The 27796-nt window shown below is 42.2% G+C and overlaps 1 protein-coding gene across 1 annotated transcript in view; it reads right to left on the bottom strand.

Moving 5' to 3' along the window:
• Positions 1-1054: 1054 nt before the first annotated feature.
• LOC147734917 (glycine N-acyltransferase-like) overlaps positions 1055-27796 on the bottom strand; it is a 124262-nt gene continuing 97520 nt past the window's right edge. Inside the window, exon 6 of the mRNA XM_086953684.1 lies at positions 1055-1675. Coding sequence (XP_086809810.1) covers positions 1108-1675 — 568 coding nt within the window. The 3' untranslated portion in view covers positions 1055-1107. The remainder of the gene's footprint in view (positions 1676-27796) is intronic.

Below are 27796 nucleotides of genomic sequence, written 5' to 3'. Positions count from 1 at the left end.
AATTAGGTTGAACATTGCCCTTATGTATTTACGCCTCAGGCTTACCAAGGCTGGACAACAACAGATGACATTCTCTGTTGATTCTGTGTGGTATTGACATAGGCGACATCCTCTATTTCCAGTTGGTGTGGATTTCCAATGTGCACTATAACGCTTTATTGGTAGGGTTAGCAGCCTGGTCTTCAGAACATTTTGAAGAGCATATCTCCCCAGTCCGGCATTCAGGTATGGTTGGCATTGAGTGGCCTCATGTGATTTGGCCAGGCCCTCTGCCACAAATTCGACCTTCACCCACTTGTATCTATGTCCTGGTTCCTTGAGATGATCTTTTCCTTTTACAGGTTTTTTAGGCTAACTTTTGGCAGTTGTAATATCCTTGTGCGATCAGCTGTCAGGCATAGTGTTTTGTTAGCTGAAGCAAGGTACCTAGCCCATTGACTAGTTTGGTCTGTGAAGATTATTTGAAGTGCTTCCCTTATGGTACCCGTGCTAGCCTTGTTCACACAGTGATGCAGCTTCACTATGTCTTTTTTGAATTCCATGTCCATTGAAGTCAAATTAAACTCAAGTCGGATCAGTGTGCGCCTTGTCAAGAATGGCAGCCTAAAGACCTTCCTGAAAGCCATGATATTTAAGTGCTCCAATTTATTGGACAATAAGCCCGGGAAGGCCAGGTGGCCATAGCTAATTGTTGAAAATAGCTTGGCTTGTATTACTCTTCGGATACACTCCGTTGAATGGCTCACAAGATTCTCATGTAACGAGTACCCAGCAGCTTATGGTGTAACGAGTACCCAACAGGTTCAGGATAACGAAGTATCCTATGATACATTTGTTTTGGCCCTTTCCGCTCCACTTCACACCAAAACACATGGATAAATAACAGCTATTTACAATCCGTATAGCTCTAACTCTAGCAAATGCGAGACCTATTGCATTGCAAATCCTTGTTTGCATTAGCAATCGCTTGTGCTGTGGACATATATTCTATTTTACGGTCCTGCGACGGTGGCAGGGTGACAGTCAATAATGATTCATAACAACATTTTCCAGACTTTACATATTTATTTATGTTTTATTGGTGTTTTCTCAAGGACCAATTCTTGCTCACAGGTTGCTTCTAAGTGCCATCAATGAAGGCTCAATCAGAGCATCCCTTTTTAAGAAATATACATTTGTGGTAAAGGGAAATGTTGAACAAGCACCAGATGGCACCGCCGAAGCCTTTCCCTTATGAAAACCTCCCTTAGGGTAGGTTGTCTTCCCTCGAGGCCGACAGATCCATTGAGAGCATCCAGGAGGCGCGTTCCAGACATCTACTTTTCTTGCAACGCTCTGCATCTGAACGTTGTCCTCACCAGTCATGAAGTGAAATGGGAAATCATCCTGATGTCCTTTGAGTACAGCAAAAAAGGATGTGAGGAGGCTGGTGAAGAGCCCCCTGCCTCGATATTCTGGCAGAGTGTATCCCATCCGTATCTCTGTGGTCTGGTCCATGATGCACCAGGTGATGGGCTTCCCTCCTGGGTCCCGCATGCACCAGCTGGGCAGGTGTTCGATGCATTGACGGACTATTCTAAGGCTGTTCTCATTTCCACCATTTATCCAGAAAGTATTCACCAGCTCAGCCTCAGCATCAGTGAGTGGAGAACATTGAAATGCTGGCGGATTATCCCTGGGGAAATGAGACAAAGTAATATTTATGAAAAATTCAATATGCATTGCAGCCAATCACAAATCAATAATCTACCTTGTTATTAAAAAGCAGTAACCTAATTAGAGACTGAATACAAATTAATATCTCACTTAAACCAAGCTGGGATGTATTACCAGTCTGGGTTGAGACAACGTGACTACATGAAGTATGTGCACTTAAAGTCCATCAAGAGAAGGCAGCTCTAGTGGAGTAGCTGGTGGTAGTACTACATTCTTTTTTACACTCTTGACATGCTCCAGTTGAGAAACCTGCTCCGTCCTTTGTCCACACATTCTTCTAATCATCATTCAAAAATAAACAGGCTCCTTCACATTTGCCTCATAATTCCTCCGGACCCCCTTCCTCACATCACAGACTTATTTCAACTTCCCTCTCCTTGCATTCTTAATTCAAAAAACTCCCAGACACTTTCCTCTCAACAACGTGAAAGTGGTGGCCCCTATACTGACATGAGGAGTGGTACATATTGCCAACAGGACGTTGCTCTACGCTACCTTCCACTCCAAAGCAGTTACTAACAGAATGCATTTCTTGCATTTACACCCAATTGAGAAAGATACTCCTCCATCTCTTTAGTTCCCAGCTGGGGTACATAGTTGGTGACTAATTCCTCAGTATTTATACCCTCTGCATATTAACTTTCTTCTCCTCCTCACAGTTAAGCCCCACAGGTTGTTGAGAATTTGAATATATATTACATAGTGGCAGACACCTCTCTGTATTTATAGTTAGGCAGCCATGGCCCGTGCAGGGAACAGCAGTGGAAAGTGAGGCCGGGTTGAGGGACGATGCAGGGGGGAAATGAATGATTTATTTAATTTTCCCTCAGCATCTTCCCTCCAAATCCCCCCTTACCTGGCCTCACCAGTGTTAGGTGAAAGGACGGCCGCTGTTATTAGCCCAACTCAACTTTGTGTTTTGCAAATAACTTTGGCACCATTTGACAAATCTTACCAAAATCTTCTCCAAAAATGTACATCCATCTCAGCTGCTTTCTGGAAAGTGATCCTTCTACGTTGTTCAGATAAAAAGGGAGGTATAAAAGTGCTTTTTCTCTTAAGGAAAGTTAGGTAAAAATACAGAAAAAACAGCTCAACAGAACAACACAAATTTTCGCAGAAAACTAGATATTGACTAAAAAGTGCTCTTTTTGTGATTTGGTGGAAATCTATTCAGCTGTTTTTGAGAAAATAATATTGATAAAATAGCTATATTTGTTACTGTGGGACTCCTGTGGGGAAGGAAAAAAGAATTCTGATTGGCTAGTTAAGTAGATGTCCAACCCATGTGATTGGCAAGCTGCAACATGAAGAAGAATGTTGTGGCCACCATTGCAGGATTTGGGGACTAGGCCCCTTAGTCCCTGAGTCTTGCAAAACAGCAAAAAAAATCATACTTGGAGGCAGTGTATGGATACCTTGACTCCCTAGTCCTTGTGAATTAACAAATATCAAAGACTATTTTGTGGGTTTATTGCACTCCTATAGGGGTTCCAGCTTGAGCTCGTGCTTCCCGAATATAGTCCTGTGGGACATAAAAACAACCTACTAATAATATTTGGGATGGTAATCTGTAGCCGGTTGGCAACTTTTTAGGTTATTGGCTGCCACTAGAGATTGGCCACAGACGTATTGTCATACAATATAATTGTAATGCCAAGCTTTGTATACTATTCTCACCATGCCTATGTTCTCTTTAGAATGTAGAATTAGCTCCCTGTGAAGTTCTGTTGCTAGGAATGTCCAGCCAGGATTCCTGGCAGTTGAGCTTGTGCTGTCTGTGGCTTAATAAATCATACCTCGTTAAACTACATTAATTTTCTTATCTTATTTGAGTGGTAAACACCACAATAATTTGACGACGATCGGAAGAGAACCCTTCCTACCTCAACACGAAGCCTGCTCCTGTATCGCCTCATCACTCCTCCAGCGGCTGATTATGTGGACGGAAGCATAGTCTTTCCAGCGGCCGGCCTTCGACTCTTAATAATGAAGTAATAAGGTGAGGAGTGTGGCGGGAGGCCTCAAAATGGGTTTTATTAGACTTTAATAAAAAGTCGGGAAAAGTCGTTTCAAACGCCGTTCAAACGCCTTGCGTTCCAGTGACGCTGCTTTTACTCACGTCTGCGTTCCATCAAGAGCAGCGTACGCTTCATCTGGAGCATTGTTCAGCATGTGGGTGTCAGTGACACACCACGTTAGCAGCTTTCCGTCTACCATTGTGACTGGAGGCTTTACACCAGCATTTTCTTACAAAGCATTATGACGCACAACACTTGACTCAAGCTAAAAAAAAATGACAACGTTCTACTCGCAACAATTACCTGTTCTGTGTTCTGAAAGGGAATATAATCAGCGCTGTTTTGCCATAGGTTTTCTTTACTCTGTTGTCGTTTAAATATAATATCCTAGAAAAATAAACAGCTCATTAGAAATATTTTTTTTTTGCACACATTCTGACTGGATTATAAAGAAGGATGCCATTTGGGCTGATTTCAGCTGCCTCAGTTTTTCAACGCATAATGGCACGTATTCTTAAAGGTCTGCACGGTGTAAAGTGTTATCAAGATGATTTCTTGATTTATGGAGCTGATATGTCTCAGCATATTGATCATGTATGTGCAGTATTAGACAGATTGAGTAAAGCTGGGTTGTTTGGATTGGAAGAGGTGAATTATCTTGGGCATTGTATAAAGAGAGAAGGTGTTTTTCCTAAATCTGAGTTGGTTGGATCCATTGACGACATGGCTGAACTGGTAAATAAGCAGGAGCTACTTTCGTTTCTTGGTATGGTAGAATTTTATGGGAAATTCATCATACATTTTGCTGATAAGACCAAGAACATGAGAAGGCTTACTGCGAAGAGTGTGGTTTTTGAATGGTCAGTTGAATGTAAGAAAGAATTTGTTGAGTTAAAAGAGGAATTAAAGAAAGCTCCTTGTCTTCATGCTTTTGTTCCAGGATTTTCAACCTATTTATTCACTGATGCTAGTGATAAAGGTCTTGGTGCGGTTTTAGTTCAAAGTAAACAGGGTAATGATTCCCTAATTGCTTGTGCTTCAAGGTGTCTTAGAGGGCCTGAGTTAAATTACTCTGTTATAGAGAAAGAGTCTTTGGCGATTTTCTGGGCTTTGAGGAAGTTTAAAAATTTCATTTGGGGTACTAAGATCTTTGTCATGTCTGATCACAAGCCTTTAAAAGAGGTATTTTGCAAAAAGGGTTTAGATTCTATCTCGTCTAGGATTAAGAGATGGATTATTTCTTTGCAGGAGTTTGACTTTGAGGTAGAGTACATACCTGGTGTTTCTAATAAATCTGCTGATTGCTTCTCTAAATTGGTGAAAAGAGATAATTTGTTCGTTGAGAATGTGTTTGAGGAAGACGATGATGTTATCAATGTCTGTGAAATTACGGAAGGTGTTGTTGAGGAGAATGAGTGGAAGAATGAACTGGGAAAAGATGAGGATCTAGTTAAGGTTATGGGTATGCTGAGAGAAAAAAAACGTTTAGAGAAACCTTGTTCTCTTGTCTCTGATGAATTGTCTATTACTGATGGCATGTTGACACGTGGTGTGAGACTTATACCTCCTTCTGTCTTGAGAAAAAAATTGTTGTTGCATGCACACTGTGGTCACTTGGGTATTGTGAAGACTAAGGAGATGTTACAAACAAAATTTTGATGACCTGGAATGGATTTGGAAATTTAAAGAATGGTTAGAGATTGTGTTGAGTGTTGCGCAAGTGATAACATTCCTAAGACTAAACAAATGCCCATGGTTTGTAGGAATTTACCCAATCATCCGTGGGATGAGATTGCCATTGATATCCTAGGGCCTCTCTCTGGTGTGTCAGACACTCCTTATTTGATCATTGTAATTGATTTGTATTCTAGATGGATTGAGGTGTGTGCAGTTAGTGATTCATTCATTCAGACCAACCCCTCCTGAGGCGAAAAGCCAGGAGACGCCCTGCTCGTTTTTTAAAACAACAAACTGTAATTTGTGCTCACTTGTGTGTGTTTGTTGTTGATTTTAAAACTCCCTAACCACCACTCGCTTCGCATTCAGCCAGCACCCCGCACAGCTGATTGGAAGCTGTCGCGGAGAGGAGACACGCCCATCCGATAGGCCACGCCCCCTTCTACCACTATATAAGCGCGCGCGGACTGAAAGCGGCGCTCATCCAGACCAACCCCTCCTGAGGCGAAAAGCCGGGAGACGCCCTGCTCGTTTTTTAAAAAAAACAAACTGTAATTTGTGCTCACTTGTGTGTGTTTGTTGTTGATTTTAAAACTCACTCACCACCACTCGCTTCGCGTTCAGCCAGCACCCCGCACAGCTGATTGGAAGCTGTCGCGGAGAGGAGACACGCCCATCCGATAGGCCACGCCCCCTTCTACCACTATATAAGCGCGCGCTGACTGAAAGCGGCGCTCATTCAGACCAACCCCTCCTGAGGCTAAAAGCCGGGAGACGCCCTGCTCGTTTTTAAAAAAAGAAAAACTGTAATTTGTGCTCACTTGTGTGTGTTTGTTGTTGATTTTAAAACTCACTCACCACCACTCGCTTCGCGTTCAGCCAGCACCCCGCTCAGCTGATTGGAAGCTGTCGCGGAGAGGAGACACGCCCATCCGATAGGCCACGCCCCCTTCTACCACTATATAAGCGCGCGCTGACTGAAAGTGGAGCTCATTCAGACCAACCCCTCCTGAGGCGAAAAGCCGGGAGACGCCCTGCTCGTTTTTAAAAAAAACAAACTGTAATTTGTGCTCACTTGTGTGTGTTTGTTGTTGATTTTAAAACTCACTCACCACCACTCGCTTCGCGTTCAGCCAGCACCCCGCACAGCTGATTGGAAGCTGTCGCGGAGAGGAGACACGCCCATCCGATAGGCCACGCCCCCTTCTACTCCTCCCCCCCACCCTCATAGCCATGCTCAATCGTAGGACGCGTAGCGGACGAGCGCAGCGGGCGCGCCGATTGCGCGCCGAAGGCGCGCTTAAGGCAAGCTCGTCTGCGCTCGTCTGCGCTCGTCCGCGCCCGGCCGGGCCCAAGGGCCATGTCCCCTGGCCCCTCCAGAGGCGACAGACTGGTATACAGCCCAGGCCTCCTATACCAGCTACGGCCACCTATCTCTCCCAAGTGCGGTACCCCCTTGCACCCCCTGGAGATCCCTCGACACTGTAAGTACTGCAATTCAGATCTATGCACTACAACCACCAAACCCAGAGTCGAGGTAAAGAACTACTCCATGTTTCTTCTTAACTGCAGGTCCCTTGTAAAACATTGCCTAGAAATTTCCCTATTACTAGAGGAATACTCCCCAGACGCAATTTTTCTGACCGAGACATGGCTGAACCAAGACTCTCAGCCAGACCTAGCACAAGCTATCATCCCGGGATATCAGATAGCGTGGGCCGACCGACCACTGGGCAGAGGTGGCGGCCTCGCGATTATCTACAAAGAAGGCTATACCTGTCGCCACTTAGCGGAAGATATTGAGGATTGTGAAAACCTCTCTTTCTCCATCGATTTCTCTCCCAATGCCTGCTTCACCGGTATTCTTATTTACCGCACCCCCGGTCCCATAGGACAATTCAATACCTCCCTACTCTCTGTGACCTCCCAGTCGGTTGTCTCTCCCTTCAACTTCACCCTACTCGGAGATTTCAACATTCACTTCGATAACCCACTAGACCCCTCGGCACAAGAGACACAGTCAAGCTTGGCTGCATTTCAACTTGAGCAAAGGGTTCCGTCTGCTACACACGAAAAGGGGCACCTGCTAGACCCAATCTTCAGCAACTCCGACCAGCTCAAAGTGGGCAACATAACCAGACTTCCCTGGACAGATCATTTCTTAATAGCTTTTAACTGGACCACGAGCAAACCACCCCCTTCCTCATTTACTACAAGAAAAACTCGTAACTGGTCTAAACTCCCCATTGACAACTGGTTACAAGCTCTATGTACCACAAGACCCTCTCTCTCCCAAGACCCAACCTCTAATAATACAAAATACGAGGAATGGATAAACACCTCTCTTGACTCGGTCCTCCCAGAACACTCACCAAAATCCAAGAGACACAGCAAAACAGCTCCCTGGTACACAGAAGAGCTCAGGAACCATAAACGTCTCTGTAAAAAACAGGAGAGAAAGTGGCGCACTTCATATAATCCCGAAGATAAAGCCACCTATAGGGAAATGATCAGGAACTATAAGCTGGCCATAAAATCTTCGCAAGCTGCCTACTACAACCTTAAAATAACCACGGCGAAATCCAAACCCAAAGAAATCTACTGTATAGTTAACTCCCTGATCAAATCTCCGCCACAAGTCACAGATAACAACAACTCACCAGCCAAGTGCAATGATCTGGTGGAATTCTTCTTTCAAAAAATTAATAAAATTTATCTTTCCTTCCCCAATCCGTCCACCGACTCCCCTGTCCAAAACCCGCACTCGACCTCAAACCCGACCAAGCGGTTGGAGTCTTTTCCCCTGATAACACTGGAAACCGTAAAGAAATTGGCACAACAAATAAAATCAGTCTCCCCTTGCGACCCTGCTCCCCCAGGCTCATTGAACCTTGCCAGCACTGCTATTTTTCCCACGCTCCTGGATCTTATGAACTCCTCTATAGTAAGCAGGACAGTTCCCACAACATGGAAGCATGCTATGGTACGGGCTCTACTGAAAAAACCCTCCCTTGACCCGGCCAACCCCAGTAATTATCGCCCGATTTCGTTACTCCCTTGGGCGTCGAAAATTTTGGAGAAACACGTCAATACCATTCTGACAACGTTTTTCGAGGAAAACCACCTCCTCGGCTCTTCCCAAACAGGTTTTCGTACCAAACATGGGACAGAGACCGCTTTACTGGCTGAAACTGAGGAGGCAAGACGGCTTCTGGATCAAGGAGGATCAGTGGCAGTGATCCTCCTCGATCTAAGTGCCGCATTTGATACGATACACCACAAAATCTTGTTAACCCGCCTTGCCGACTTAGGAGTGACCGGAGATGCCCTGACATGGTTTGATTCTTTTTTATCTGACAGAACCTTTCAGGTCTTCGATGGCACATCCCGCTCATCCACTCGTCCTCTGGGATGCGGAGTCCCCCAGGGCTCCTCCTTAAGCCCTACGCTCTTCAACGCATACATGAGCCCAATGGCTGAGGTTGTTCGTCCGCATGGTGTCAAGATCATCTCCTATGCGGACGACACCCAGCTGGTGGTCTCCCTTGAAAGGAGAGCGGCCTCCTGTCGCCACCAGACCTAGCGACCTGCCTGGAGGACGTAAAGAGGTGGATGATGAGCTCGCGCCTAAAGCTAAACGACGATAAAACTGAGCTAATGCTCCTGGGCCCAGCATCCCCTGCCTCCATAGAGCTGATCTGGCCATCAAGCATGGGAGTGGCCCCACCCCCCAGAGACAACATCAAAAGCTTAGGTGTCTGGCTCAATAAGTCTCTGAGCCTTAACACACAGGCCACCAAGATTTCAGCCACCTGTTTTGGCCTCCTCAGGGTGATCAAAAAAGTCCTTCCCCTCCTCCGCTTTGAGGCCAAACAGATAATCATACAGGGCCTCATCCAATCTCGTCTGGATTTTAACAAGGCCCTCTACTTGGGAGCGCCAGACTACACCCTACAGAAGCTCCAACGCACCCAGAACTGTGCTGCCAGAGCGCTGCTGGGAATCCCTCGGAAGACTTCAATAAAAACCGGCCTAAAGACCCTACATTGGTTACCTGTCAGGGACAGAGTAAAATTCAAATCGCTCTGCATTGCCCACCAGACATTCTGGGAAACGGGCCCAGACATCAACCGCTCCCTGATTTCTCCCTACAGGCCCAATAAATCCCTCCGCTCTTCAACAGCATTCCTGGCCAAGATTCCCAGAATCCGCAGAGCCAGAGCAGGAGGACGCTCCTTTTTGTATAATGTCTCCAAACTCTGGAACACCCTCCCTCTGCAGCTGAGAAACAACCCCAACCTGACTAGCTTTCGCAAACAGCTAAAAACCCTACTGTTTAACGCCTAATAAAGTAACCTCATGAGGGCTTTCTCTGTTTCAGCGCCTGGACGCCTCAGGGTAGCTGCAGCGCTCTACAAATCACATTTTCATTTCATTTCATTTCATATTACGTCTAATTCTGTTATTAAGTTTTTTGAAGAAATCTTCAAAAGGGAACGTTTTCCTAATAGTATATTGTCGGACAATGGTCCCCAATTTTGTTCTTCTGTTTTTAGCGATTACTTGAATAATCGTGGTGTTATTCACAAGAAATCTTCTTTGCATCATACCGAGACCAATGGTGCTGTTGAGAGGGTGAACAAAATGTTGAAAGAATGTATTCAGCTTGCAAGGGCTAATGGTTTAAATTGGAAGGTAGCCCTCAAGGAAAGGATAGATGCCTATCGGTGTTCACCTCACTCCACCACTGGAAGATCTCCTTTTGAGTTATTTAAAGGCAGAATTCCCAATACGATGTGGTGTCCTGGTTGGATGAAGTTGAATAAAGGGTTGGTGGATAATCGCATTGGTCCATGGAGGGAGAAGGAGTTGGAAAAACAAGCCAGTAGGAAATTGTATTTTGATGATAAAAAATGTGTTCATTTCCAAGAAGTCAATATAGGTGATTTAGTCAAAATAAAAGCACCTGTCGGACGTCAATCTTGGTCTAAATACACAAATGTAAGATCTGTAATAAAAGTTTTTAGGAATGCTATCAAAACTAATGATGGTAGAATTTGAAACAAAAGTCCTGTAGTTGTAATGAAGTCCAAGTGTGGTGGACAAGGTGATGCTGATGCTGATAAACATTTGTTCGGTACCATCGGTGTTCCCCCAATTGGTTCCAGTAATACTCCTGGAGTTCGTGCTAGGAGCCAAAGATTACGCAGGGCTCCTGCTTACATGAATGACTATGTATGAACTCTTTTTCCTTGTTTTTGTTTGGTTCCTTAGTTTTGTTCACTTTGCACTCTTATCTTGCCTGAATGTTTATCTTTACTTTGTTAAGAAGGGAGATGTGTAATGCCAAGCTTTGTATACTATTCTCACCATGCCTATGTTCTCTTTAGAATGTAGAATTAGCTCCCTGTGAAGTTCTGTTGCTAGGAATGTCCAGCCAGGATTCCTGGCAGTTGAGCTTGTGCTGTCTGTGGCTGAGGTTTAATAAATCATACCTCGTTAAACTACATTAATTGTCTTATCTTATTTGAGTGGTAAACACCACAATAATCTTACTGTAAAATGCACTTCTACGTAAAAAAGGTTGAAAGAATTTCCCTTTACCTTACCAAAACATATGAAATTCACTGACAAATAACAAAGATTAAAGTGAAGTTATATGAAGGTCTTGTGTTAACAAAAAATTACAGTTTTAAAACAAAAAAAATGGAAAGTCATCAATTAGACATAGATGACATAAGTATAACTTCCACTGCTTATGACCTCATATATTATATCAGTGGCATCTGAATCTATTGGGGGCAGATTATACTTGTTAGGAAATAGCCGATTGCCCAGTCCTGTTTCTATGGCCATGTACAAGCAGGTAACCTGGTCTGTAATCAGTGTTTGCTCACGCATTGAAAAAGGAACATCTAACCCTCTTACCTTGCTTGAGTTCATTGCCTTGTCGCCTTTTGCCCGGAGTGGATCGGAAGGATTTCTGTGCATCTGCTGCAGTACTCTGAGATCACTGGAGTCTCGTTGCTCTTCTTCTCTTCGCCCTGTTGTTTTTATGAAGTGCGGTGGCTAACGGATCCTTTTGAACGTTTTTCCCTACTGAAGCCCTTTTCGTTCTTTTGTTGATGTCCCCTGGCATTGCTTGGGTGATTGTGGGGGCATTAGCTTTAATTTCCCTGAAAACCTGACATGTTACCGGGTTTAGTTAGTCAATACGCGGCTGTGTGTTGTAATGAGCAACTAGAGTGCTAACATTCTGTAATTATGACAAAAGAGTGACATACCAGGCTGCCATTTTGATGGGATCAAAGCTATAAAACTGAAATAATTACTACAGAAGATAGTGTAGTAAATGAAAAAATGAAGGAGCTTGATAACAAAAAAGTCTCCCAAGATGGCTACCTGAAAAAAGAGCCAATGTAGCATAATTATCACCGTTATTTAGACCAAAGGCAAATGATATAAATGCACAAAATGCTTTTGCCACTATTCCACTAGATGTCACTAATCAGTATAGGTCAATATACACATCAATCCTTACCATACATAGTTTTGCTTCACCTTTTAGTCTAGGTTTCTTTTCCATGTCCCTGATACATCATGGTCCTCTTAGCTCACTCTGGGCATATTTACAAGAAAGTGACTCAGTGCGTTCCGCAAGCCATTTGGCTGTGCCACACTGAGTAACTTTCAAAGCACAGGGATGAAACATATTGTTGCATCTCTGTGCTACTCCCTTGCGCTGATGCACAAACTGCTGCAAGGCGCCTTCACAGGCACCCTTGCACCATGGTGCAAGAATGCCTGCATCTTTGGGAGTTTGTTTTTGTTCAGGAAGGGTTCCCTTCCCGTGCAAAAACAATCTGGAAAATGCAGTTTTTCAACTTTTATGTGTCCTCCATTAGAACACATAGAAGTTGAAAAACGTAATTTTTTCAATGATTGTATGTGCAAGAAGTGAACCCTTCATCAACAAAAACAATGATTAGAGGTGATTTCCTCTTTTTATGTGTGCTGCAGATGATAGACATAAGTGAATAGGATGTGTGCTGATGTATAATGTTGATGTAGGTGTATAAGTATATTTAATAGTGTTCTATTGATCATTGTTAGCATGTATGAGTGAATATATAGGTAAGTGTTTAGATGTGTGTGTGTAGATGTAGGAATTACTGAGTGGGTTTTTATAAACTTGTATTGGTGTGTCAATGGTTTTAAATATGGTACTCCATGTTTTATAATGAGTGTTGAAACGTTACACTAGTGTATGATGAGATATATCAGATTGTCAGATAGATGATGTCGTCAGTGATGTCATTTGAGATGGCATCAGTGATGTCATCAGTGATGTCACTGATCATGTCATGAATTATGTAATATGTGTCATCATCACCAGTGGATTGCAGGCGCGAGAGTCACAGTTAGTACAACTAACTATAACGGAAGAATTTCAATGGTTTTGTTTGAGTGAAATGTCCAGCTAACTATTACACCCCTGAAACCTATGTTTTTTTCAGTGAATTTCTAAGGTTTTTTAAATGCTAATTCCTAACTATAACCTGCTTGAAACCTATGGTTTTTTCAGTGAATTTCGAAGGTTTTTTAAATGCTAATTCCTAACTATAACCTGCTTGAAACCTATGTTTTTTTCAGTGAATTGCAAAGGTTTTTTAAATGCTATTTCCTTACTATAACACCCCTGAAATCTATGTTTTTTTCAGTAAATTTTAAAGTTTTTTTAAATGATATTTTTTAAATAAATGTATTGGTAATTTGTTTTATATTTTTCTACTACATTTTTTAAATCTTTTTATTTTTAGATCTTATTTTTTAAATTACATTACACATATTTCTTTTTTATTTAATAAAAACTTTTTTTTTTTATTATTTGATATTGTTTAACATATACTTAAATTATTATTATTTTTTTTTTTTTTTTGGAGTCACACACCCAAAGTGTACCCTGCTCGTTCACTGCGCGTCACATGTTAGCCATTTAAGGGTTGCTGTGTACGATCCGCTTAGGCTAGGTGACGAATCCAAATTTTTAAACGTGGACAATATGCGACTTGTACAAGACTTCTGGCGTATAGGCGAGAAGTACGTATTACAAGACATGACGGGCGGGCAATACCGCGTGACATCGTAAGCGGTGGGTGAGCGTCTCCTGGGAAATTTTTTAATGTTCAAAAACTTATATATATGTAATATAAATATTAAGACAAGACATTATGGGCCCGATTCACAGAGCTAACTTAAGACAAAATCCTAAACTTGCTACTTTTGGTATTCACAGAAGTTAGGATTTTGTCTTAAAACAGACTTAAGACAGACTTAAGACAGACTTAAGACACAATCCTAACTTAAGTCTGTCTTAAGACAAACTTAAGACAAAATCCTAACTTCTGTGAATACCAAAAGTAGTAAGTTTAGGATTTTGTCTTAAGTTAGTTCTGTGAATCGGGCCCATTCTGAGCTAATTATAAAAATATTATTCTTTAACTTTCCAAAAATTTACGTTAATTGTAAATGCAATTTTGCGAAGTCGCGCTGGGTGAGATGTGGGTGCGAGCTGCATGAGCGCAACCTACGCTAAAGAGCAGCAATGGATTTATAAACTATCCACCGACTCCCTTGGACTCAATGATGACATTCTAAGGGATCATCTGCATCATTCTGATACTGCGTTCTGGTGATATAAGATAGTAGAACCATCTCTCTTTTTAGTCTCTGTATATACCAGAGGACTGATATAGAGTTGTTTTTAAGGCTTATACTAACTATAGCTTTAGGGATGATTGATCACTCCTTTGGAGCTTTTTCTCTACCAGATTAGTTGAGCACCCATGGAATAGGGGTTTAGAATGAGTGTGTATTGGGTTACAGAAGGCATATGCGTCCAAGGAGCTAGCTTTTTTACCTTAGACACTTTACACTTCTCTTTCATAGAGCGGGGCCTCCATCTTCCTGAGCAGGGTCCAGGAGAGGTGAGGTCTAGTGCCCGGTCAATCTGGGTGAGTGTTGATTTATAATTCTGATTACAAACTTGTTACGCTTACAATGTACACATGATTGAGACTATCGTGATTGTTTTTTTCCTAGATGTGAGACGGAGGAGTATGATTATGGACTAAAATGTCAATCTATATCCTTTACATTTGAACAATAATATTTCATCTGTTTTCTTTATTTTCTGTATTCACACCAGCGGTAGCAAATCATTTGAACAGAGGCCCCGAAGAAAGCATAGGGACACTATTTCCCCAGAGGCTGAAACATGTTGGCCCTTTTTGGCAGTCAAATATTTGTTTGAGACTGCCGTTTTTTGCACTGTTCTTGTTTTTAATTAGAGGGTAAAACAGTCTACAGAATAAAATTTCCTTTTTTCTGTTTTTGCCACTCTATTTTATTTCACCACGTTCTTCTTTCTTTGCACTGCACGGATTTCCATATTTATTCTATCTACTTCATGGTCAGCACAGTGATTGTGGGCTAGACTCACGGACTCCTTTTGGAGAGTGGGAGGGGAGATGGTCTCAATGATCTAGAGACAGACCACCCCACGGCCATGGATGACCAAATGAGAATATAGATCATCACAAGACATTTGATGGGAATCCATTTTCACTGAGTCTCACTGATAATCACCTGTGTTCACGATCACAGTTCATTGTCGCGTACTTTACGTTTAGGCTCAATAGGAATTTCTGCATTCTCAACTGATTTAATTACAGTAGCGCCACCGAATGGATGAATAGATCTATGTTTAAAATTAGGGGTGGGCGGCCAGCTACGCTCCGTGCCGCCTACTCCGCATTTTGCGGAGCTGGCGTAGCCAGGCGGCACTACGCACGCTCCGCAGACGGAGCATAGCTGGCCGCCACCCGCCTCCCTGCCGCCCTCCCTAAATACTTTCAAATAAAGGAATCAAATAATTTAAAAAGCACTTACCTTGCCCGCCGCTGCCCGCCGCGTTCCCGGGGCTCGCTATCTTCCGTCTTCCGTCTTCTTTACTAATGCGCGGGCGGCCACGCATGCGCATTTTCTCGTGAAAATGCGCATGCGCGGCCGCCCGCGCATGCGCATTAGTAAAGAAGACCGAAGACCGAAGATAGCGAGCCCCGGGGACGCGGCGGGCAGCGGCGGGCAAGGTAAGTGCTTTTTAAATTATTTGATTCCTTTATTTGAAAGTATTTAGGGAGGGCGGGAGGGAGGCAGGTGGCGGGGCTGGCGGCCAGTGGTGTTTGCGGAGTGGGGCTACACGGAGTGCGGAGGTGGGCGTAGTTTCTCGCCCACTTCGCGTAGCTCCGCGAAGCCCCACTCCACCAACTCCGCCCAGGGCTATTTAAAATACGACCTAACATTTCTACAAAATGTATTGGAAAGTTTGTGGATAAAAGGCCATGTATCTCTGCAGAGGACCTTGCAACTTGCAGTTCATACGTCTCTTTGGACGAGGTCAGTGGCACAGTTTTTTTGTAAAAGAATGGATTTCATTATGCTTACAGTATCAATTTGAATAGAAGAGATGTTCAGTGAAGGCCATAGCGGGGACTCCACATCTGTCTTAGTTTTAGTAAACAATACTTGCATACAACAAGTGACCCCGGCTGACACAATTATGAGATAGGCTATTCCTGGCATCATTCCACAACAGCTGTGATCATTCAACATTATATAGCTCCCATTAGAAAGCTGCCTAAAATTCTATCACTGCTGCTGGAGAACCTTGCAGGTGGCAGGATAAGTTGTTTGAAGAACCTTCACAGGCCTGTGTAAATTAGTACCCTGGCATAAGAGTGTACCACTTAGTGCACTTTTGCATTGTGTACTACTAAGAAATACCTCTTTTCCCCCACTCCTACATCTCTGTGTGGATGGTAATTCACAGGTTGACTTTATGTATTCCTTACCTAACCTTTTATACATGGCAACTGGTATATGTTTCAAACAGTATGGAAAGTTGAAAATAGTGACAAGCAGAGTGATTATCTCATGTATTAGCCATTCTGTTGCAGGCTTTTCTGGAACAGTTAATGGTAATCTTTCCAGTTTTTCAATGCTCAGCACCGTATAGTCTGCTCCTTTCTGTGCCAAAGTGATTTGTTTATCTGTAAGGTTAAATACATAAAACAATGACGTGGTGTTGATTAGACGCCATGGCATATATACAGAACAAAGATTTTGCAACGTCCAGCCTAATAACATGTGACTGTCCATGCTGTAGCATGAGGAAGTCCTGTTCCATTATGTCAATGGCAGAGGATACTATGCTGTCCAAAGTATAAATTCTGGATGACAGGGTCGTTAACCCATTGTCAACTACAGAGAGTGTTTTCTCTAAACCCATGGTGAAACCAGTTACGTTTTTTCAAGTTGCTGAAAGAGTTCTGTTACGATTCACAGCTCGTTCACTTTTAGATCACCCTAGTTTTTTTGCGCCACACACACGCGTTTGCATGGGCTCACTTCATCAGATATCTTACACGCTGTTTGTTGATACATTGACATTGTACATTTCAGTTATTGGCTATATTTCATTTTGATTTCGTAGAGCTCCTGGAAAAAGGACTATGTAGCCCGAAATGCAATGGAGCATTCATAAGATTTTGATGGATCTCACAGAATAAAAGCATTGCGCCATGAACATTGAACCCTTGATGATATGACCTATAATATCTAATGATAATCATTGAAAAATAAAAGACGTTTACACAAAGGATACCTGTTTGGGAGTCTTGTTCATAGAACCTAAGGAGTGCCCTAACCACAGGGATGTATTCATAATTTATGTATCCACGCATTTAGCAGCAAATCACTAACGTGACGGACGGACACGTTACCTGCAGGAACACCCAACTTTATTAATACCAGACACAATCTGCGAAAAACTATTGACTAAATTGCTGTGCACCTTGCCCATCATTTTGAGTTCATTATCACGTTGTACCGCCCCGAAGGCAAGTAGCACGCCATAGAATGAATTAAGATGAAATTTCTAAAAGTACCGAAGCTAGAGCTAGCACCCTTGCCTACGGCAATGAAGAAACAGAGCACATTTACGCACTTATCAATGAAGATATAGGCCAAGAAACTATAGCACTAAAACCCTCTCTGTGCAAGAATTCTAAAACCTTCCAGGAAAAGTGGAACGCTATCTTAAATAAATGCAGTCTAGATCTCATTCTACTCATAGTAGAAGAACTATCCAATATCCTTGTGGAGTTAAACAACGAAATCAAAGACATTGAAAAAGAATTAGAGGATTCGGTTTCATCTGAGGATTGGTCTAAAATTTAAGAAGACATTAAAGTACAACTGGATAAACACACCAGAGAAATAAACGAAAGGAAAATCAGGAAGTTCAGGAGGGACACCCTGGACTACAAACTGGGAGAGGTCTATACTTGGGCTGAAGTTTACGCCCAGAGACGTAGGAACAAACCATACAGTCAGCAAACTGACACATCTTCTTCCGGAAGTGAAACATCTAGCCGACCAACCACAAAGAAAACCACCTCATCCACCGTGAGGCAGCGGCCACCTAAAGACAACACTGAGAGATCGACACATAGAGATAGCAGTCCAACCCCTTCGTAACCTTTTTTAGAGGAAGGCCAGAACGACAGAGGAGACCCCATAGGAGTAAAAGAAAAAGAAAAGAGTCATCCCAATACAAGAAGCATGATCATGAAAAAAGACAACAAAAAGAAGAACACTTAGTTATCAACATCTCAGACACTACTTTAACAGCACATGAAATGAAACTGTTACAAAAAGGAACATCATTTATTCCAACCACTAAAACCAATCAACTTGAATTGGAAGTGAGCACCTTCAAAATTCACACGAAAATTGCGATTACATCATTTCTTTGACAATATTTTACCACCTACCACAGACAAAAAAAACGGATCTATTGTTGGGCTTACGCCCCTCTAGTACATACCAAGCGCCTTGTAGCCACAAATGTATAGATCTGTTCGAAACTTTGGTCAAACAAGACTTGATGAAAATCAACTACAACAAAAAAATCACTAAGAACATTACCCAAAAAGACCAAGACACACTCAAAAGAATTGCAAACAACAGGGACAACAAGTGTCTCAAAGCAGATAAAGGCGGAGCATTGGTGGTTGTAAACACTGCAATGTGCATACAAAAGATGTAGGAACACATCTCAGACACAGAAACTTATATGAAATTGGACACCAATCCCACCATCCAATTCTAAAACATATTGAGTGAAATACTCAAGAAAGCCCTGGAACTAGGAACCATTGATGAAAAGACAAGGACATTCCTATTGTTAGATCATCCGAAAAGCCCATCGATACACATGATCCATAAAATCCATAAAAGCATTGATGATCCTCCATTCAGACCGATAGTGTCCACCAGGGGTTCACTTCATGAACCCGTGGGAAAGTTCCTTGACAAATACCTGCAGCCATCAGTCAAACAAATAAGAAGCTATGTGAAGGAAACCACTGAATTCCTCAATAAACTTGCAGAAGTGCTACAAGAAGAAGGCGAAAACCTAATCCTGTGCACCGCAGACGTAAAGTCTCTATACACATCGATCCCCCATGAAGGGGGTATCGAAGCCATCGAAAAGACCATCTTGAACAGTGAAATAGAGACCTCAATGCAACAATTCTTGATAGAACTCATGATGTTCACTTTATATCACAGTAACTTTCAGTACGAAAAAGATTGGTATATGCAGCTGTCCGGGTTGTCCTTGGGCAATTGTGCAGCCCCAACATACGCTAACATTTACATGAAAGACTTCAAAGAGACTCACATTTATGAGAATCCTAATTGGTCCAACAATCTCAAATTATTCGTCAGATAAATCGACAACTTATTTTTCATCTGGAAGGACACAAAAGAACACCTTGAACTATTGCTTACAGATCTCAACACCAAGGATGACAGAATCCAACTTAATTGGGAGATAAATGAGGAAGCAATTACATTCCTAGATGTACACATTTCCAAAACCACCACAGGTTTTGAAACAGACTTGTTCCGCAAAAAAACAGATCACAACAACACACTGCATTAACACAGCTACAATGCCCTCGCACACACAAATTCAAGGTATAGAGATAACAAAGTCAAATCACAGCAATGTACACAGTGTAAAGCCAATTACGACAACTGCAATCATCTGATGTGGGTTTATTGGTTCCGTAAGCCAGCCGACACGTGTTTCGTCGCGTGAGAACAATCACTGCGACTCCTCAGGGCTGGGAAGGAAGCACAATAGTGTGGGTACAACGTGCTTGGGTTGTGTACAAACATGTACCTACTTGATTAGACATTCGGTTAAACTTTAACACGGGGAACACACCTAAGTGTCTGATGGTGAATGGTGACTGTTGTGTTGAATAGAACAAAGCAGTATAGAATGAAAAATCCCATGGAAAATCCCTTGGAAAGAAACATAAGTTAGTGAGTGGTATGCTAGTATGGATTAAAGGCAAAGTATTAAAAAGAAGTCCTAGGTTGTTACCATGTCATTAGACTTGGATATTATCAGATTACTATCGAGAGAGACACTCACCGTAGATGCGTTATCCCTCCTCCTTCATTTCCGGGTCGCCGTTTTCCAAATATGGTCACGTGACCGGAAAGGAAGTGGGATTAAGTAATGTATGATGCCAAAAGACTAGAGCGAGAACCCGCATAATAATGCCGGTTTCGCTTGTGGTCCAGAAATATACAAAAGTTCTATTGTAAGTTACTTTCGTTGAGATGAATATTTTAAAGGAAAACAGAAGAACGCGTGAGAGGTTATCTTCATAAAATTATTCATGTTTTTGTAGTTCGGAAAACGGCGACCGGGAAACGAAGGAGGAGGGATAACGCATCTACGGTGAGTGTCTCTCTCGATAGTAATCTGATAATATCCAAGTCTAATGACATGGCAACAACCTAGGACTTCTTTTTAATACTTTGCTTTTAATCATTTTATTGTAGACTATCCGGCATCAGGTAGCAATCACCAGACCCGGAAATTGATACAGCTTCCCCTCCCGGTCCACGGCTTGGCATACGCACATATCAAGGTAGTTACCATCTAACATGCATACATGCCTGATTTCTTGCTACTATATGATAGAACCTGTTTCTGATCCTAGGCTTGGTACATTTTCTCTTTTGCCTTAGCATCACTTAATAATCCGAATTCTCGAGTGACTGCTTGACAACAATCGAAGAGGAGACACACCAATGATCTAATTCGAATCGCTCACAACCACAGTGAGTAAAATACTACCCAATTTTAAGGGTCTTTGCTCCACCGCATGATCTGATACGTGTATTTAGACCGATATCACCATGGACAGGCTGACTCACATCAGTCTCATCGTGTTCATGTATCTTGTCCTTAGGAGGGAGCACCACACCTGGGATCCTTCTTGGAAACGCAAGCCTTCCTTTCATTATTTAATCACCATACCAGCGTTTCTATATAATTGAAAGAAGTCTCCAACAATATTACAGTGAGAGGCTATAAGAACTCTATTTCATGACGCCTATTGGCATACTTTGGTGTTGACAGATAATTCATTATAGTCTTTAACATATTGTCCGAGATGTTAATAACAGGAAGATATTTTCCTGCCGCCACTAAGTACTTATTTTTCCCCCCCTTTTTTATCACCTTCTTTGCTCTAGCAACCAGTCTGCATATAGGCACCTACCGGGACCGAATTGTCTCTGGGTCGTGTCTTAAGGTATGCGATTTTTCGATTAGTGCTACTTTGCCATACAACCTCATCTACGATTGGGGGTGCATACGCGCATGGCACGACGCACTGAGAATAAACAGTCATGAAGTGCATGCCACGACCCATCACCAAACCTTCACAAATCCTCGGTGGTTCTACTGTTCTTTGCTCTTGCTTTAATTTCTTGGTAAGGCGGTAACTCTTTAACACTTTCTGTTTGTCTTATCAGTCCTTGTTTAAAAATGAAATGGAGTACCTATACTCAATCAAATATAATCTGATGTAATATAATGTCTCCAGGTTCTCCATACTAGCATACCACTCACTAACTTATGTTTCTTTCCAAGGGATTTTCCATGGGATTTTTCATTCTATACTGCTTCGTTCTATTCAACACTACAGTCACCATTCACCATCAGACACTTAGGTTTGTTCCCCGTGTTAAAGTTTAACCAATGCCTAATCAAGTATGTACATGTTTGTACACAACCCAAGTACGTTGTACCCACACTATTGTGCTTCCTTCCCAGCCCTGAGGAGTCGCAGTGATTGTTCCCACGCGACGAAACACGTGTCGGCTGGCTTACGGAACCAATAAACCCACATCAGATGATTGCAGTTGTCGTAATTGGCTCTACACTGTGTACATTGCTGTGATTTGACTTTGTTATCTCTATACCTTGAATTTGTGTGTGCGAGGGCATTGTAGCTGTGTTCATGTCTTGTAGGTAGATTGCTAACCCACAATTGAACGGTTAAGGGGTCTTATCCGTTCGCCTCTATGCATCACATCCTTACCACCAGTTTCTCCATACTTTGCCGTTCACACTAGGTAGTGCACCTGCTCTCTCTGATTTCTAAAGACCCCACCAGTAGTATTTTAACACACTGCATTACTCCAGCTTCCACCAGGGTTCCTTAAAACGACATTTACTTTATTCACAGATGCTACGGGCTAAATGCATTACGTCTAACTCTGAGCTCAGTGAAAAAAGAATCAATGAAATGGGCAATAGATTCCTAGAAAGAGGTTATCCTAAGGAAATTATTAAACAAGCTGAAAACCGTGTAGCTAAGATATCAAGAGAAAAGGCACTCACTAAAACATCTAATCCCAAAGACACCAGGATGGTACTTGTTTCCAAGTTTTCTACACTGAGTGCAACATACAAAAAAATTATTCTAAGACATTGGCCTATCTTGACATCGGAGCCTGATTTTATAGATCTGTTCAAATCCCCGCCCATCTTTGCATACACACGCAACCAAAACATCAAAGAAATATTGTCAAAGGAACCATACAAATGGGAAGAATCAAAAGGAACATGTCCATGCATGAATTGCAATAGTTGCAATAATATCATCAGAGGGAACTCCATCACCCACCCTATAAAGGGTTTCAATATCAAACTCAACGTCAACGCCACATGTGATTCATCTAACTTGGTTTATCTGCTTAAGTGTCCGTGTGGAATGATCTACATCGGCAAAACTGAAAGAAAAATAAAAGTCTGTCTCAATAAACATAAATCAAACATTCGGATCAGAAATGAAAAATCGAACATTGCTGTACACTTCAGTGAACAATCTCATAATGTGGTACAATTAAAATACATGGTACTGGAAATCATAGATAAAAAAGAGGGCAAAGACAATAACAAATGCCTACTGCTATGAGAAGTAGCATGGATTTATCGCCTTCAAGCAATGCAGCCATTTGGGCTCAATGACAGGATTGAATTTAGCTGTTTTATTTAGATCACTACTTGGTGATTTTCTGATGCTATATCTTTTGTGAAGTCACCTGATATGCACAGCTGTTGACCTCATCAATGTAATAATGTTTACATCACAATTCCACATCACATCCACTTTAATTTCGGGTCCAACATGGCCGCCGTTTAGTTTGTTTTTAGTCCGTTTTTGAGCTCGTCTAACCACGTGACCTCGCAAGGGCCAATCCATCTCTCACCTCTCTACGCTTACGTTTTGATATTCCACCCGGGATTTCACTTGCAGCATACTCCGCCGAAACGAAGAACAGAAGCTTTTATCTACAAAGTAAGTCGGTGTTTGCACCGCTATGTTAATATCGGGTCTCTCTCTTGTGAGACTCTTACAAGATACGAACACTTCGTTTACTGATGGTGTTTTACCTTCCTCGTTTTAGCTTTAGCTCGCCTTGAACTTTCTGAAGTGCACAAGTAAGTTCACGTACCCGCATGGTTTCCCCATTCACGATTCATAGCTCCTTCACTTTTCGATCACCCTGGTTTTTTTGCGCCACACACACATGTTTGCATGGGCTCACTTCATCAGATGTCTTACACGCTGTTTGTTGATACATTGACATTGTACATTTCAGTTATTGGCTATATTTCATTTTGATTTCGTAGAACTCCTGGAAAAAGGGCTATGTAGCCTGAAATGCATTGGAGCATTCACAAGATTTTGATGGATCTCACAGAATAAAAGCATTGTGCCATGAACATTGAACCATTGATGATATGACCTAGTTGGCTTTTCTACATTCACACGCTGAGATAAGGCCTTCCTACCTATTATATTACCAGCTAAATGCTACCCCTTATACTACACTTAGAAATTACCTCCAGGTGTAGTGCAGGCACTAGCAAGGTAGCATCAGATCATTAAGCATTGCGGTGACTAAGTTATGTGCTTCTTTTAGTTCTTTATGACTTCAATAACATCCCTAGGATGAATAAAAAGATAGCCATCTTAATGTCATCTCAATAACACTGCGCAGGATTGAGCAGGTTTGGCTAATATTAACCCATCCTGTTTTGTCAGTATAGAATATTGTTTTCCACTTTGCATTTTTATGCTATACCTACCTTTTTCTCTATGGAATAGTGATCACTGTGGGCAATTTACAATCAAGTTTTATGCACATGTCAATAAACACCAATGGTTTAGGACACCTATCAGGTCTCTGACTGTGTCTTTTATATGTAAATATTTTTTTGTGCACAGAGCGGGGCCTCATTCTCCGAGCTGTAGCCGGGCGAGGTGAGGCTATATTCCCACAAATAGCTGGGTAAGTCCATTTGTTTGTTAAATTCACTAACAGAATTATTACGGCTGACCCTCTGGGCAACCAGTATCTATTGTAATGGCCGTCAGAAGTATGACTGGCTTAGCTGAGTCTTTCAGATTCTCACTTTATTATGAAATAGTCGTGTCCAGGACTGTTTGTTTTCTGGAATCTATCATGTACATCGATATAACAACAAGTTGTTGTGTTTCTCTGTTCTTTTTTTGCAGGGATTGTATCCTCTATTTACTACACAGCTCAAGAGGATACGGTAGGATGGTCTAAGTGACCACATTTGATAGACTCATTGTAGTTTTATAGTTCACTTGTTATGCACCTCAATCCAGAGTGTACCTTTGCAGTAGCATTTATATAGTCGTGGCCCTGAAGAATGCCGGTGTACTTTCACCCTATGGCAGAAACATGTTGGCCTTATTGACCACTCAGCAAAGAATACAGTGATTTTTTCACACTGTTTTTTCACCCTTTTTAACGTGACGTCCAGGTGAATACTAATAAAATGATTTTTCTTTTGCCTTGACCGTCATTTTAACATCACTCACTCAATTTTTACTGCACTGCACTGTACCAGCACCGCCAGTGGCGAGGACACTTTCATTCTTTGAGCCATAGCTGTGTGATATCCAGCCAATACATCTGGGCACGGAGACACCGGCCTGGTTCCAGACGTCCTAAATGACGATGCTCCACCACGAGGGTGGGCTGATAGGACTTTCATCCAATCTTTAGTGTCTTTCGACCACCTGGGGGCTGGCTCAGGGCATGGCCAGTTTGGATTGTTTCTTGTGAGAACCTAGAGGACTTAGCTTTACTCCAAACCTTCAAGTTTTTTATTGTTTCTTATAGTCTCAGCAGGGGTTCTAACTTGGATGGTCTATAAACATACTCCCTTTGACCCTCCTCTGAAAGTTGGTTTTTTCTAGGTAATTTCCCTAGCCTTTGAGCAAAGTTTGCTAAGGCTGTCATTGCCCTCATAAAAAGCAGTTTCCTCGCCTCACTTCCTTGCTTCCACGTGCACTTGTCATCTATTAAAATGCCTAAGTAAGGGTATGTTTTTGTAACCTCAAGTTTCTTATTTTCAATAAAAATGTCCATTGTTCTCTTCTGTCTAGGACCAGTGGACATTACAAAGGTCTTTTTGATGTTAATTCTAAGGTTTAGGTTACCCATAAAACTACTGTAGCTCCTAAGAGCACACTGAAGTCGTATGGGGGTTCAGGCTAGAATCACGGCTTTGTCGGTGTAGAGAAGGGTGGGTATTGGACGTTTTCCCATCAATGGTAGGTCCTGGCACCCCTCCAGCATCACACCCTCCAAACCATTTGTATAGAGCGTAAACAGGACGGGGCCAAGACACAGCCCTGTCTTACCCCCTCTCTACCCCGAACAGCGCTGTGAGTTCTCCTGACAGCCCATATCTTACCCTAGATGTTGCGTTAGAATATAGTTCCCATAGGAAATTGACCAGAGTGGTATCAACCCCCATATCAGATAATATGGCCCAGTTTAGAATGACTAACGCAGTCGTAGGCTGCTGTTAGGTCGACATAAGCCATGTATAGGTTCCCGCACTTTGCATTAGCATATTTACCCATAATTAAAGTCAAATTTAGAACTTGCTCAGTGGTGCCTAGCCCTTCTCTAAAACTGAATTGGAGGTCTGAAAGCTTCTTGTTGTCTTCTGCCCACTGCTGTAAACGACCAAGATTGATGGGACCTGCTACTTTACCCAACAAATCTAGCAGGGAGATTGGCCGATAGCAGTATGGGCATTGACGGTCCCCCTTCCTATAAATCGGGACTATGATTGATTCTGACCAAGATTCTATTGGTCCTACGGCACAAGAGGCTTCAAGGACTCTGGTCAGTATTGGGGTCCACAGTTCCACGTTATGTTTAAATAGGTCAACTGGGACCGCATCAGGACCAAGCGCCTTACCACCTTTACTCGTTAACAGAGCGTGCTCAACTTCTAAGTGGGTAATTTCGAGTGCTAATGGGAATACAGTATTACTAGGATTTAGACGTGGATTTTCAATATCATTGGAAGCGACTCGATCCTGTGGTAGCAATTCAAATATCTTTGCAAAGTGTTGTACCCATACATATTCATCGATGGCTATGTCTATCTTAAAGTTATCCCTAACTTCTGTGAGAAAGGGGGATTTGATAGTTTTCCAAAAAGCGATGTTATCTCTTGTGGTACACCTTTTATGTAATTGGTCCCATAACTCGTTTTTTAGTTCTGTTTTCCTTGCTTTAATGGCCTGATTGTACTCCCATCTGAGATAAGCAATTTCTTGCTTATCTCGCTCAACCTTGCGAAGGGCAGCCTTTAAATTTGAGTAAGCTTTAGTGCAGGTTTTTTTTAACCATCCTCTGTTTTTGCCCTTAGTATCCTTAATGTTCCTATGCAGTGCTGTTTTTACTTTTCCACATATGACTAGGAAACTATCTAGGATCTCAGCATGAGGTGTTGTAAGGTCTAAACATTTATTAATTGATTTTATGGATATATTGATAACCTCTTTTGTAATCACTGCGGGATCTATTTTTCCCTCTTGAGGGAATATCCATTAAGGCTATCCAAGGTTAATGTACTTTGCCTGTATAATCTCTCCAGATTTCGCTTATTTGGCTTATGCAGGAAAGAGACTATTATACTATTTGGATAATGATTGCTTGAGGCATTTTGGTGAGTTCTAAAATCCAGAATGCGAGATACAGCATTTCTGGAAATAAAAATATAATCTATGGTACTATTTGCTCCCCTACCATTAAAGGTAGCAGTAAGTGGAACAGGAGGGGCCACTACCTCATTAGCCAATCCCAACTCTAAAATAAATACAATTCCATTTAGGCAGTCCCCTGTGTGGGTATGAGGAAAGTGTGTTACAATATTCTCATTCTCATCCTGGAGGCCGCAATTTGTATTGATGTTGTGCTTACATAGAATGAGGTTGAAGTCTCCCCCCAATATTATTAGGACGTTTTTGGTGTATTTATTTTTTAATTGCTGCAGTAAACTCAAAATATCCTTTAGGGTTGATATTAATTCTGCCTGGCTGAGATTATTGTAAAAATTCACTAGTACATAAGTGTTACGTTTGTTACCAGATCCTGTTGTAGAGGTTGGAGGAGGTGGGGATCGTGGACTCTGCTCTTGGGTGGTCCGTTTCCTTTTTAGCTGACAGGACAATCCAGGTTGCAGTCCTTCCTTTTGCCTCCAAGATCCACACCATCAAATATGGGGTGCAGCAGCGCTTAGCTTTGAGCCCAACATTGTTCAACGTATATGTGAAACCTTTGGCAGCAGGGGCAAAAAGCAGAGGGCTTAAAGCAGTGTCTTATGTGGATGACACCCAGTTGGTAGTTGCACTCTCAGATGACTCAGGACAAGGCTCATGCATGTTCCAGAGGGATTTAGAGATCATATATGAGTGGATGACTGCCAACTGTCCGAGGTCCTGCTGGTTGGGAGAATGACTGTGTTGTGGAGTGAGCACTGGTGGCCTGCCAAGCTGGGATATGCACTCGTCCCCAAACAGGTGGTAAAAAGTCTTGGT

This window comes from Lissotriton vulgaris, chromosome 1_2, assembly GCF_964263255.1.
Source record: "Lissotriton vulgaris chromosome 1_2, aLisVul1.2, whole genome shotgun sequence".
In the NCBI taxonomy this organism is placed as follows: domain Eukaryota; kingdom Metazoa; phylum Chordata; class Amphibia; order Caudata; family Salamandridae; genus Lissotriton; species Lissotriton vulgaris.
Note: the sequence above shows the minus strand (reverse complement) of the source record. Positions and strands in the feature narration are given on the sequence as shown.